At 37.6% G+C, this 15610-nt stretch overlaps 1 protein-coding gene across 7 annotated transcripts in view; it reads right to left on the reverse strand.

The window, feature by feature from the left end:
* POLA1 (DNA polymerase alpha 1, catalytic subunit) overlaps nt 1-15610 on the reverse strand; it is a 188026-nt gene that overhangs the window by 42118 nt on the left and 130298 nt on the right. For all 7 annotated transcript variants that reach the window (XM_069034628.1, XM_069034547.1, XM_069034801.1 and 4 more), the window contains exon 36: nt 220-316. In XM_069034628.1, coding sequence (XP_068890729.1) covers nt 220-316 — 97 coding nt within the window. The remainder of the gene's footprint in view (nt 1-219; nt 317-15610) is intronic.

Genomic DNA, 15610 nt, shown 5'->3' on the forward strand with positions numbered 1-15610 from the left:
AAGCACAGTCACTTCAAAAGAAGAAAGGGGGCATATAATATATTCTTAAAGTGGTGAACTCCAACTGAACACACTCCCTTTATAGGGGATTCTTAAATTCATACTTCTATTTTCTGTTATAGATTACAGCCTCATAGTTCAGAGTACAGTAGCTCTAGTGTTTAGCATGCAAATTGCTACTAAACTATAGTTAATTAATTAAAAATTAATTAAACATACCTTTGTCTTCCTCAGTAACCACTTTATCCATCGCATAGTCCACATCAAAAATGTATCGGTAGAAGCAGAGCTGAGTGTACAGGGCCTTATCAGAATACTGTAATGGAAGAAGATAGCAATTAAAAACCCAACTCAAAATGTGTCTCTTGCACCCATTTCTAAGTCCACCACTAAAAAGCAATTATTTCTATTTGTTTTTTTTCCAACAGTTTGTATGTTCTATTCATGTCAGCTTTTGGAATTATTATTAGTACTATGCTACAAAGTGTCCTTACTACACCTCTACACTTTTTCTCACAATTTACACCAAGCACTTATATGAATGAACTGAACTTACAAGTTCGTACAGAAACTTAAAATGTATTTATCCATTCTTATAGATACATGTATCACAATGATGCCTTAGCAAGAAAATGCAAGTCATAAGAATGACAGGACAAAGGAATAATTTTAGGGGTTCAGTATATTGTACAATACAATGAACTAAGAAAAAAAGAAGAATTAAAGTCTACTCTTTTATGAATACAGGTGTTTGCCTGTATTCCCCTCCTCCTACCCCAGCTGTGGTTACATAATTTGGGAATGTATCATCCAAATAAGAACAGGTGCATATACACCTTTACAGCTACATCATCACCTTGCTCTACACATCTGTGAAGGCTACTGTATGCTAGTAATCACACATGTAGTTCAAACATCTGGAGATGTGTACCTGTGGAATATGATATTCAATTAAATGCTCTGAAGGCCAGTTATGTTAAGCCTCTGTGCTATTCCTCTAGTTCCAAAGTACACACCCAGATGCTCTCCTATCACTGCCACTGTTCTGGGCTCTAGAAATTGCTTGAACACACATGAGATCGATCTTGACCACACTACAACTAAAACCTTTCAATTAATCTCTTGCACCCTTGTTCCATAAAACCACATTCCACTCCCTGCTGGTTAAGATATTGGATTTTAGATATTGGCCAACAATGGTTTGAAAAGCTGTTCATTAGAAAGAATAAGATAATTTTAACAGCATCAGATTTGGAAGTAGCGTCCCTTTCAATATATTTAGTACAGAGGTAGACATATATGAACCCTCAAAGATTTTCTTGATGAGCTATAAAACAAAGGAGGTTAGACCAATGTAAAATTGCCACTCAGCATACTACAGGGAACGATCCTGAAAATGCAGTGGAAGAGCAACTGGTAAACTGTTTCTACTTACGGGAATTCCACTTTAACTTAGCTTTTCAGTCTTGTGCCCAATCGAGCCAAGTTTTGCTACTACATTCAGCTAATTTTACACTTCTGTTGACACGCAGTAAGTATCTATAACTATTAAGCAACTCATGTTGAGACATTTGACAACTATTACTACTGCTTAGTTATTTTTTATGTATTTTAACAGTATAGTTTTTTTCCACTTCATGTGAACCTATTTTAAAAAAAGACACACAGAAGCATATTTTATTCCTTATTAGCTATTCTACGATATGCATCATCATTATACTATTATACACCAGTTATTTTTAGTAAATCCTGATTACTGCTTCCTGAAGAAGAAAAAAGGAGGACGACAGCGATTAAGTTATTTGTTTAGTTTTTTAGATTCAGCTGTAATTGCTGGTACACATCTCCCTGACTGCACACATGAAGCAGGTTGAATAGAACACTGAAATTACCTCCTTCATAATAGTTTGTTTTGATAATGTATTGTGTGTCGAGATGATGAGAAACAGTTGCTGTCAATTTGATTAGCCATTATATTTTTATGTTAATTGCCATTATTGGGTCCATTCTGTTTAGTGTCACCATAGAAGCCATACAATGTTAGCATAAATAACAAATTGGAGTAAATTAGGAAGATATATTTTTGCCAATTCATTTTAATTGCCCCTCAGTCCTTCCGTCGGTTAACGCAGCTGTTGACCCATAATAAGCGCTAGGTCAATATAGCTGCTTGTCAATTCAGAAATGCAAAGTGCTGTGTTGCTGGTAATGGATATACAACAACCTTTGCCAGCCAACTGAAGCAAACGAATGACAACTCACATGAAAGAATAAAGCATCAGCTATAGAGTTTAGTGACCTGATATTAGTAGGCAGGCTAATTGAAAGTCACTGCTTAAATGGATAAAGAAAGTACAAAAATCAGTATGTAAAAATGTACACATGCACACATAGACATATATATATACACACACACGGGGTTTTTTACTGGTAATGTCCTAATATCTCCTTCCCTTTAGCTTCCTGCATCTTACGCTTACTAACTGGTAGAAAACAAAATGTTTCAAGATTTTCATGCAATTAAGTATTAATATCATGGCATATTTATGAGTCCAAGGACAAGGCACCTTAAATTTGAAAGGATTTATATTTCCTTAATTTCTGACAACCTGTAGGTTTAAGAAAGGGCGAAAAATCCCAATCCCTAGAACTTCAAACTCAAATAATACTTAATTTTAATGGTGAATTTTTTGTGTAAAGAAAGCCCAACACCCCAGCACTACAGGAAGAACTAAATTTGTATCACAATTTATGCCTGCTTGCTTTCTTTCTTCCCATGAAAGACTGAATAGTGAGCAAATGAAAATAAAACTCTATTTTGAAGTCTTTATTTACTCCATGATGTTTGATTTCTTAATTTCATTAAGAACTAACTTCTGCAGGTATGTCTGCTTCTTTCAGACCTTCCACTCATGGAAATAACATTTTGTTCTTTTCATGCAACCAAACTATTTTTTAAAAATTGCATTTAAAACCACAATCAACAGACGAAGAAATAAAAGGTACATAGTTTTCATTCACAGTTATTCACTTTGACAGAAAAATTAGGCTTCTAATATAAAAATAACAGATGTGTTAAAAATAAACCATTGTGTTTAGCCAACAAAATATTAGTTTAGATCTAGGTTTAAAATGGTTGTAGAACTGTTTCCTGAAGCATCATGAGGCCAACTGCAAACCTCCAGCTGCCTTCCTGGGAAGAATTTAAGCTTACACAGATTATGTAGCAGGAAACCAATAGTGTCTTAACAGAACTGGTGAATTACGAACACTGGATAAGCAAATTTTCCCATGACTAAACACAAAACCAGGGCACAAAGCACTCAGTCATGAAAAGACAATTATCTTGCTCAGCTAACACACACGCCAGAGAATGCCCACCAGGGCATACATCCATCAGGAAGGAAGACTTCCCAGGAGCTCCCGAAGGACAGCAGTGCCTCCACACAAGGCCAAGTCCACCCTGCTCGAATGCAATGTCTGGCTCAGCATTTGCCTTGTTCCTGCAATTGCTGGTGTTTGAACAAGACACTGCACTGAAGGGTAGCACCATCTCTTCTTCTGTCTCACAAATGCCTAAAAACTCAGCTCTGGAGCAAGGTCCCCTTGTACACCCACTATAGCCATAACAGCCTGCTCCCTCAGTCCTTAACGGCATAGTCAAGGAGTAAGGATTTTTCCAGAGGAAGGCAACCCTTCTGTAACAAGATGTGAGAATTGAAACTGGTTTTCTTAGTCTGGCAAGAGAGAGTAAAAAAATAGCTAGTGTCCATCTTTCCTCCTCTTTTTTAGAAATGGCAAAGCCCAACTGTCTGAAAGTAAGGGGCCCTGTAAAGATTTAACCATTGGCAGCCATCTTCCTACCCTAAACACAGTGCCTGAGGAGAAACTAAGATGTACAATCTCTCACCAGCTTTTCTGTTATTTAAGAAAGGTTGATGTCAGCTGCATTAAGGTGTTGAAATTAGAAGGTCCCTCCCTCAATGCTGGCTGGTTTAAATTACATCCCAAGGAACTTCAGTTGGGATGCCTCACTGTCCTTCCTCCTGTTAAGAGGGCACCCGAGTGGAAAACACACCAGCCTTTAAAATCCATTCAGTAGCTAAGGGCAGTACAGTGACCTAAGAAAGGAAATCACGTAAGGTAAGAAATCAGGAAAAGAAAGAGGGAAAGACAGAAAGAAAAGTTGGTGAAAACTCAGAACAACAAGGTAGCAGAAGACTGAACTAGTGATTCTAGTTCTGATATTTTACTTACCTGGAGGCAGTGCTATCCTACTAAATACCTTTTAACCAGAACGTAAAACCTCTGTATCTTGAAAGTGTACATTTAAACAGGCCAGAAAACTAGATGCCCTTACTCAGATTAATTTTAGAATCACAGAACAGTCTGGGTTGGAAGGCATCTTAAAGATCATCTAATTTCACCCCTCCTGCCATGGGCAGGGACAGCTTCCACTAGACTGCTTCCACAAGGTTGCTCAAAGCCCCATCCAACCTGGCCTGCAACACTTCCAGGGGATGGGGGATCCACAGCTTCCCTGGGCAGCTTGTTCCAGTGCCTACTACCCCTCACAGTAAAGAATTTCCTTGGAACATCTAATCTAAATATACCCTCTTCTAGTTTAAAATTGTTCCCCCTTGTCCTGTCATTATCTGCCTGCATGAAACCTCACTGTGAGGTCCTGCATTAACCAAATACTTGATGGTCAATCTTTACTCATATTCCTCTGCAGTCTTTCATTTGCACTTTGGCATCTCCCAAATTCTTATACTTCTCTATAGTCCCACCACATTCATAACCCTTTAAGTCTTTTCTGCATCCTCACTTTTTCTGCCCTTTTGCTTTCTTCTGCACCTGACTCTCTCCCATTTCTTCAAGCCCTCTCTGTGGTGTATTCTTTGTTTATTGTTGTGTCATCTATGGTTTTAAGGATGATAAAGGCAATGAGAAATTTAAAAAAACTCACCAAAAAAACCCCTGCTTTTAGTTTGCTAACTCTAATAGACTGCTTTGCAAAAGAGATAATTTCCACAGGCTACAGAAGTTATTTGTATTACTTCAATTAATTATAATACAAAACAGTGGCACCACTTCATTAATCAGCTGCTTGAGAGAGTTACTTTTGTGAAAAGCCTTTCTGATAATTCTGATTAAAAAGAATAGTGGCTCTTACTCCTGTGGTATGATTCAGTATGTCCATCAAACAAATCCTTAATATTTTAAAAACTGAAAGAAATAAAAGGAAGCAGAAAAGAAGTCTCTTGGCAGAAAAACGTGTCTTAGGGACTCTTTCAAGGCTTAGATGTAATGGAGCAAAGCATACAGGAAATACTTCAGTGCTTTGAGAGGCATTTCCTCCCCTCCCCCCCTCAGAAAGATGCAGTAATTAAAACCTAATTATTATCTTCATTTTAAACAAAACCTAAAGTGAATACCAATTAATAACAACATACTAATGAGCATCTGCTGTGATGAAATTGAATATGAATGTGCCGCAAATTTCGGGTAATTTATTTTTTCGGGGAAGTGCCACTGGTCTCAATCTACTGCTGGAAGATTGTACAGACTGTACACATCTTCCATCACGTCTCTTACGTGCAGACATTTTTTATTTTCAAAATAAAGGACATAGTTCATCTTTGTGGATGTTTCTGTATCCAAATTCAATCCATGCTGCAATGATTTCAAGGCAATAAACTAGTGTGTATGTTTTGCACACCTCATATATTCTTTTAGCCAACCCAGGGCAGTTGCATTGCAAACAACCCCTATTCACCAGCAGATTCTGAAGGCAGACACTCCTGCATGACAAGAGCTCACAAAGTGTGAATTCATGTTATACTAAACACTCATAATGTGTGTGCTCCTTGCCTCATGCTGATGTATGCTGAAGTCTGGTCTTCTTGTGCACCACAAAGCCTGGTTGAAACACAGTGCTGGTCTACGTCAAATAGGCTGAAATTAAGTGCACACCACTTACACTCAATTCCATTAAAAACAAGAGGTGTTTGGTCACCATCTTTCCTGACAGAAGCCTTGGATATAAAGTAAATAGAGAGGGGTTGTGTGTATGTGGTTTCCTTCTTAACCTCCAAACTGTCCACCCGTCCAATCCATATTGGGTTTTTTTAGTGATTTTGACTCACAAAGTCCATTAAAGTACTGAAACAGGTGTAGCAGGATTTAGATGGGATGAAATTTTACCTAGTAGCTATGCTAACATGGACTGTATGACAAAAGAAGAGGTCCTTACATGTACATGCAGGAGTCAATGAAAAGGAAAAAAAGCCCAGCAGAAGACTGGACACTCTTGCACATTATGGGATTTTTTTTTTTCCATTAAGTAATTGAAATGAAAAGAGCTTTTCCTCTTTTAAGTTCTGTCTAGCAATTAATGAGAACATTAGAAGCCCTGTTCCTCTTCCTTGGAGATATGTTGCTTTTTAAACAAAAAGACTGCATGTCATCTATGCTTAACAGTTTCTCATTTTAATGGGATGCAACACTCTTCCCTGATCCTGGTCTTGAGTGTGCACTACAGCCCATCTGAGCACGTAGTAAACCACATTCAACTCACTAATCCAGCTAAAATTACTCACCTCTTTTCTTATCTGGCCAAAAACTAACCCCCAAATTCAACTGTCTCCCTGTGCGGTCAACAGCTGGCACAAGGTGAAACAGAAAACTGCAAGGTGGCTGATATGAACAAGCCAAAATAGCTGCTGCTATTAAGGGAAGACAGGATGTTCCCTTCTTTTAGTTTTGGGCTTGAGTTCTGCCTTGCACCCAGCACTCAAACTCATCTGAGCAGCACAATTATCATACCAGGCAGTGAAGCACAAGTCTTAACTGAGAATCACTCTTTTTCTGATGTGTGGGAATCACTTGCCTTGTGTGCCTTCAGTATACACTTGTCATTACAAGTGTTCTTCACTTGGAAATTTTCAGCATCAATATGTTTATGACTAATTTTTGATATTACTAATATTTAATACAATTGTACAGGAGACAAGCACCTAAAACTTGTGACTGAGCCTCCAACAAGACCAGACACTATGTGCTCTGAGGCATCTTTTTGCTAAGAACATTTTAACAGCAATTAATGACTAACAGCAATGACTAATTGCTGGATGAAGCTCTGAGCAACCTGGTTCAGTGACAGGTGTTTAGCCTAAGGCAGAGGGCTTGACACTGGATGATCTTTCTTATGTTGTTTTAAAGGCTCTAAACATACACAAAAGATATCCAGTGGCCAACCACTGACTTACACCTGTAATCTTAGGTTTCTGGTCAGAGGTACTGACAGTGCAACAGGAGAAAAAGGTACAACAGTGGGTTTATCAAATAATTCAAGGCTTTGCATTCTAAATCAGATAAAAACATACATTTCTAAAAATTAATTTCATCTGTAATCTGCCTCACAGATCTGGAGATCCTCTAGAATATTAATGTTCTCCCTCTGAAAGCAGTGTCATTGTATAACAGGAATCTGCAGACTAATCAGTCTGAATGTCCATCCTACACTCGGATAGAGATTGTACAGAAATTCTCAAAACTATCATCTACAGCAGAAAGGTTAAGATTTGAAGTTTTCCATGCCAAACCAACCAAATGAACTTTACTGGACATCTAATGAAAGACAGATATGGCTCTGGAACCAGACTGACTCAGCAACACATACAAGCAAAACTACAAAACTGTATTTAACCAGATGCATGGAACGTTACTCTGGAGAATTACCACATGATCCCAAAATCGACTGTATTTTAAGAGCCTCTGATCAAGAATATTTGCACACTTCAAATAAATTTCTGTTTGAAATAAGCAGCATATAGATATTCTCCTATAACATATCCTCTCCTTGGTACACAAGACAAATATAATTAAAAAAAAAAATCCCTGTTTACAATTTTAAGGGAAATACCCCAAGCACTTTCAAAGCAAGCCATTCATTTATGGATTTCTGGAATGACCTAACCCTTGATAATCTGGGATAAAAAGAAGTTAACAGAAAAGGCTTGGTGAAACAAAATTGCAAACCACCTCTGTAAAGCAAAGTTGTCATTTTGCTCTGCAGATTGCCATGGCCAAGAATTCCCCAGCTAGCTTAAGTGTTACAGAACAAGCTAGCACAGCTCTGTCTCATTCTAGAGAATTGATGGATCTACTCACTGAATGAAGAGCACTCACTTGCAGTTAACCATAGGTCATCTGCTTGCTCAAAAGAGAAAAAATAAACACATGTATAAGATCCCTCATCACTGAACAGAATTCTTTTAACTTTCAAGTAATTTCATGTATTTCCGTAAAAAATTATAAAATTGTGATGCTCTTTCTAACAAACAAGAACTGAACTGTAAATATCCAGGAAACTTACCTTAAAAAAGATGTGCTACTACAATTGAAAGAATCAAACAATTAGGACTCCACTGAGCTGAAATTTGCACAAGACCTCTATCCTTACTCATGGAAAATGCAACTCAATCTCTTGCTCAGGACCCACATTTCTGACGGCTGGAAAATAAATCAAGTGGGGCCCAACCCAGAAGATTATATGAAACCACCTCAAGAGAAGTAAATTCTGCCTTTAGGGAAAGAATCTGCATAAGGTACCTCCCAGACCAGAACCACAAATCAACCATCTATCTGCCACAGCCCTCTCCCATGGCAAAGAGAGAGAGGCCATTACTAGAGGTCTCCTGGAGGCCTCTGCAGAGTAGGTACAGAGCTGCTTTTTACCATTTTATGCAATCTGCAGACCCATTCAAGAACCATTGTGTATTGCCAAGGATGAGCAAAAGGTTACTCCTCATTATTTTATCTGAGGCACACTTTGAGTCTTCTGTCTGCTTGCAAAAATGGAGGGTGCTATTCCTGGTGTTCAGCTGCAGGAAGCTATGGATAACAATGGAAAAAGCTGGTAGAACAACTCCTGTCCTCACAATCTAGGCTGTAGAAGAAGTAACAAGTTACAATTTGGAAGTAAGGTATTTCTATTTACAAATGAATTTAATCTAGTTCTGTACTTGCAACCTGATATTTATTTACTTCTTTTAGAAATCAAGTTATTCCTCACTGATAGATACACTTTACACAAACATTTGGCACTTGTCAGCTATCCAGAAGCATACACGATAAAAGTGCAACCTGTGTAAGCAACTTGCCTTATACATATTTATTTATGATTTTGTTAAGAAATGGGTAATGTTGCATTTCTTTTCCACAAAATAATTTATTAATATTTGTGAAAACCTTTTTTTAGTGGAATCTTGATTATCATTCAACAAGCACAAGTACATCATTTAAAAAATGGTTTATTATTAAATAAACAACACTATAAATAGGCTAGATACACAAACAAAGAAGCTTGTCTAAATATGTCTTAGCTGTAAAAGCATGCATGTGAAAACAAAAAAAAGTATCACTTACAGCAAGGGAACTAAACATACTGCTTTGGATTACTGTATTCCTGTTTTCCAAGACTTCAGGAATCAACTCCCTCAATTCTAAGTATTAGTAAGAGATTAAAAAGTTTAAAAAGACAGATTTTCACCTTCAACTCCTAGTTTCTTATTATTTAACAAACTATTATTTGAGCTCAAGTAGTTAACTACCCTGAAGCAAGGTTTGATCTGGTATCTCTGGAGCAGCTCCTTGGACTTTAATAGAATGGCTCTCTACTAAATGCTACAGAAAAGTAATGTTATACAGATAACAAAGTACAGGACAGCATCTTTTCTGTGGGTGGCACTGAAATGCTAAGATCAGTTGTGCACAAAGACATATCTCAGTGACTTATGAGGCAACTTTATCAGCTACCCAAGGGTCGAAATCAATGACAACACCTTAGGTACCAGACAATTCCACTAAGATTCCACCTACTCCTTCCACATGTGGTCAATGTTATGGAAGATTTATCCCCACACACTTTCCTTTCTGGGTAAAACACGTGTTATTTTCAATCTCCTTTTCCATAACTCAAAATTGATTCCTCAGCACCATAACCAAGACTACCATCAGTGTGTGAACTAATTTTATATATTTTATTTTTTAATGCCATCTTCTCTACACACATCTCTGGCATTGCCTACCAGTCTAACAAGGTTCTGGGTGGCACAAGTTTCACCAGACAATGCATGTTTAAAACAGATTGTCACTACTGTAAAGATTTTAGACTGCTTTGAGAAAAAAACATAGATTCTGTCCTGTTCTGCATCCTCCAACTGACAAATCCAAACATGAAGACACCAATCCTAAGATTATCCACAAGAAAAAGAGTAAGTCCACCTAAGAACAAGACAAGAATTAAAAAACTTCTGGGTTTTTACTTTGTCAGTCAATAGGGCGTGTTTATGTCCCAGGATAAAAAGTGTAGTCAAAAGTATTCTGAAGACTAATGTTTCCCTCAGGGGCTAGAATTAAGTTTGCAGTTTTTTTGCCCTGGATGTACACCTCTATCTGGGCAGAACTATCTGGTTGTATCAGGAATTTTGAATGTTGACATTCAACAAGTGAAGAAATTTTGAATTTAATCTTTCAAACTTTACAACAAACCCCTAAAAATAATAGACAGGAAAACTGCATGCTTTTCCTTAGCCCTGGCACCAGAACACTAAAGCTGGTCAGGTATTCCTTTAAAAATGAAGTATGTTATTTTACCAAATACAAATTATAGTATTTTATCAAATACAAAGGAAGACAGAAGGTAATTTGTGTGGTTCCAAACTGGCAAAGCAAGAGATGTCATGATAAAGGGCTTCCAGGCAAAAGTCTGTAGGAAGCTCAGGAGCAGTGTCCAAGTGAGTGTGAGCCTCACAGGAAAACCATGCATCTACTTTGCAACATTTCTGAGTAAATTCTGACCTACAAGCTGCAAGAGGAATGTGGTATAGTTATTATTAGACTTAGTACCTCCAAGTGCAAGGGATATTTTGTCTCTAGAAGAAAAGCAGCTGGCTATGACTCGAAGACATAGAACACCCCAGTGAAAAACTCCCTGTAGCAGCAGTCTGCTGGTCCAAGCAACATTTTTTTTTCCACAGTTAAAAGAATTTTCTCATTAGACTACTACTCTTTGTCTCAGAGTAGCAGTCTAACAACCTAGAACTAGCAGCATTAAATTAGAAAGATACTTCACCTTTCTGATGATAGCAACTAAAATTTTCCTAAGAAGCTCAACATGTCTGACAAGAAATTAGATGAAATGCTTCAAATACTGGACTCTGTCCCACAAGGGAAGTTAAAACATGTAATCAACAAATACAACATCTGAGCAAGTACAACATTCTGAAACTTGAGATGATTTACTGAGAAGTACAACAATACAAGACAAACATTCTTACCATAAAGAAGCAATCCTAAGAGTTGAGAAGTCTTACCAGCAACTCTTCCCTCCATTCTGGTGATCAGACAGAACACATAGGCACTTACAGTATAAACCTACACAAACATTCAAGTTTGCTTCAGTGGTGAGAATCCATAGCAGATAATCTGAGAAAGAAAAGAGTATGGCCCCAGAGTGTACAAAGTCGAGCAGCTTCCTCACAGGACTTCCTCCCCTCTTTCCCAAACCCGTGACTGCAGCTACAGCACTGCTGTAACAAGACAACCCATAAAAACAGGAAAGAGGAGAACAGAGAACTTCACTAACAGGACAGACACTTCAGTAACTTTTCAGCAAGAACAACTGACATCTGAATTTGAATGTCAGTCAGATGGTTCTTGATCATGGTGCAATGCTTGTAAAAACATTTGCTAAAACCAGACAGCTCAGATAAAACTGCTGTACTGCTCTCAAAAATGCTCATTTCCACTCAAAGAGGTAAACTTTACCAGATATAACACTCCGAGTAGAAGGAGCTGATGTCTACCAAAATTCTAGACTAAAGAGGAAACTGGAGACTTAGTCATATATTGCCAACATTGGCATTAGAATAAACACCACCATTTACCTACATACCCACAAAAAGCAGCCCAATCACAACAGAATGCATGTTAATTTTTCTAGCAACTTATAAAATTATTTGCAAAGATTCACTCCTCCTCCTCTAAGTAACTTATCTGTGCTCACAATCTCTGCACACTGAATTTCATCCTCTGAGCAACCAGATACCAAACAGGCCCCTCTTGAGACTGCACAGTGATATTCTCTGCCTCTTTTTGAATACACAATTTTAGATGCCAGCTAAATGCGCGTTGTGAAAGAATAAAAGTAGAGACAGAAGCTGGATTTCAGTAACCCAAAAAAGCAGCTAAGCAGGCTGCCTGTCATGATATGTAGTTCAGAGAAATTCATAACTGATCCAACAGAATAAAAGCATTACTAGGCATGATGCTGACTCTCCTTGGAGCTTCTCCTTCACACCCCTATAGTGTGTTGATGCTGTAGCAGGGACCCACTACTGAACTCATGTTACTGCCATCAAAGTACTCAGTGCACAGCCATTTTGGCCATTCCGCTCTAAAATCCATCTCCAGATCTCTCCCATTAAAAAAAGAAGTGTCTTATACTGTATAAAAAGCTTGTGGGAGGCAAAACACAATGAATCTCACAGGGAACATAAATTACGAATAATTAAGACATTTAAATTGTTAAGCTAGTAAAGTCCTATTTCTGAGATTTAGAAGACAGCCCAACAAAAAAATCAACCTGAAATTTAGGACCAGAGAAAATACTCATGCATGCATGCAATAAAAATGCCAATCATGTAATTTTAAATTACAGTAGGGCTGGGAAAAAATGACCTTATCCTTTACAGTATCATGCAGCACCCCAATGCCCAAATTACAGGGAATAAAAAGATGAACGAGGAAGAGGACATTCCATTTGAGTAGAGAAAGAACAGACTGCCCAGAGCCACTGCTCTCAGCAGATTTAGTAACAATACTTAAAAAAAGTAAATTGAAAAATGTATTTAGAAAAAGGAAACTGAAAAACTTCTGGTCTAGAAAAAGTTAGATTGCCTAATTAGCCATCTTTATAAGCTAGACAGAACCACAGAAGCACCTAATAAAATATACTTACAGTAAATCATTGCTACTGTTCTATACTCTTTTAACTTTATCCTCACAAAATTGTGATTTTAACATTGTTATTCTTTAATCTTACATAATTAAAAGTTCACTCCAACTCTGCACAGCAAGGCAGCTGATTTCCACAGGCGTGGCAACTCTGACACACAAACAGCAGCCTGCTCATGATGAGGCCAGTCCATAACACACATCAAGGCAGGTGAGAGTGCACCTGAATGAATACCAAAAGAATTCTTCAGAAATACCACAGTTCACCTTCAGCTCTCCACAAGGGAAGTTTTTAGGACTTTTCAGTTTCCTGATAACACCAAGACTGTTGCTAGTAAGGGTGTGTAGATGTCAAGTACAATATAGCCAAATATAGCCAGTTAGGAAAGTTTAGTATTACCCTCAATCTTACAGCTTTTACAGCAGACACTTTTTTTCATTGTCTTTTCATTACAGCCTTTCATCTTTATTCACCAAATTTATATATCCCACTCAATTTTATCTTCATTCCACTGTATAATTCTGCAATGGAAATTGTCTCTTGAAAGGATGTCATCTTTAATACATTGTTTCTTCACAAGGCTTCAAGACTGTATTATCTACATTAGGTCATCAATAACTTTTTCCTCAGTGTTACACTGAATGTATTCAGTCCAGAACTGTCAATTATCTTGTTAAGGTTTACACAAGTACAAGGGAAAACTGCAAGCTCAATTTTTTTTTTTTTTTTTTGCAGAAGGTGGGGAAGTTGTGGATTTTAAAAAACTATTTGTACAGCAAACAATAACTTTATATATATAGTGCAACTAACCAGAGGAGCTGTCTCAAGCAGAAAATTAATTTTTATAATAGCTAGCTCATTGTTTGGAGCATCTACAATTTCTACAATTGGGATAAGGAATGGAGCTGAAATCTGACTGGAAGACACAAATTAGGTTAGATAACAACAACCTTGTGTGTCAGCAGGAAAGCAGCCAAACCTCATACTATTTATTATCCATGCCAACAGACTGTTTTGTTAGGTGAGGATTTTTGAGTGGTTTTCAGCAAGGGGAAGAGCATTCCAGCCTTCTCAACCTTATAGTGAGCACTCATCTGCATTATGCACCAGCTGGAATCTCTGAGCTCTCTTAACAAGATCACCCATGCAAAAATCTAGGCAGCAGGATTAGAGCACTGATGAACAGTAAAAGAAAAAAATGGAGAAAATGGTAACATTTTCTTATCCATGTGGATGTACAGAAGGGTATTCTTTCCATTTCTGCTGCCTGGGTATTCAGAAGCATGACATTCAACAAATCATCTAGATCATGAAAACAGAGTAACCAAATGCAGATATGCCCCTTCAAGCAAGAAGTTTAACTACTTCTGTCAATACATCCAACTCACATGCAACAGGACATAACCTATAGAGCAGAAAAGCATTTTCCCTACATATCTTGTCACGGGGTTACCAAAAAACCAAAAGGTTTTCACAGAGTTGTGCAAGTTCTCAAAAGGAGTTTTGGATTTATGAGCCAGAACATGAGTATTTCAGTTTGGTCCAGCACCATGTGACTAAACAAGACAGCTTATTCTTCAGGTCAAATTATGCTGAAAGTTTCACGTAGCACCATAACTATTTTATCAAAACCTGTTCAAAACTCTCCCACAAAGAAAAAGACCAAAAAAACTGTCTCATGATGAAAACTGTTACCATTACAAGTTAATTCCAAGCACACAGCTTTAACAAATGCTGTTTCACAGCTTCTGTAACTTTCCCCACTTTGTTATGCTCTAGAAGAAATGTCATTAACTGTACCATCAAAATATCAGGAAATCCAAAATGGTGGTGAGTTGATTTCTTCACACTTCATGAAACATCCTCCCATGCAACAACCAACTCCATAGGAACTACTCTGATTAGAAGTTAATTCTTCTCTACTAGCCCTCCTCACTTTGTTCTACAATTGTTCACTCTTGGACTATACCTCTAGCCAGTTTCTGCACAAGAGATCAACCAAAACCAAGAGATTTTAGGGAGTTCCTCATGCTGGAGCCGTCTCTAGAAAGGAATAAAGTGTTGTCTTTCAAAGGAAATTAAGGTGACTCATGGCCATTCAAGGTCCTGTCGGCACCTTCTGTTAAGTTCTGGTGGTTTATCCTAAGCGTCCCAGCCAAATTAACTCTCCTGAAGTAAAATTTGCTCAAATGCCTCAAGCTCCCTTTGATAGAGTGTTCTTCAGCTCTCGCTCTCAGCTGCCACGTGATGTTTCTCTAGGTTGTTAAACAGCTGCTGTGTTCAATCTTTGAGGTAGCTGCACTTCAGTGATAAAGTAAGTGAACCTATATATAGTTTGTAAATCCATTTGTTATGTCTAAAGTACTTTGAGATTTAGAATGTGCAAGAAAGCATATATATTAAGCTTTTTAAACTCTAAAAAGGGGGACTGCCATAACTGGCAGGATCCATGTTCAATCACTTTGTACTTAACGGTTTGAAAAAAATTACATGCAAATTATTTAGAATTTTACTCCACTTTTCAAAGCATGAAGTTAAATGTTCCCATTTCTAAAAATAATAATAAAAATCAATAACTATTATTCA

The sequence above is a fragment of the Aphelocoma coerulescens genome, chromosome 1 (assembly GCF_041296385.1).
Source record: "Aphelocoma coerulescens isolate FSJ_1873_10779 chromosome 1, UR_Acoe_1.0, whole genome shotgun sequence".
NCBI classification, from domain to species: Eukaryota; Metazoa; Chordata; class Aves; order Passeriformes; family Corvidae; genus Aphelocoma; species Aphelocoma coerulescens.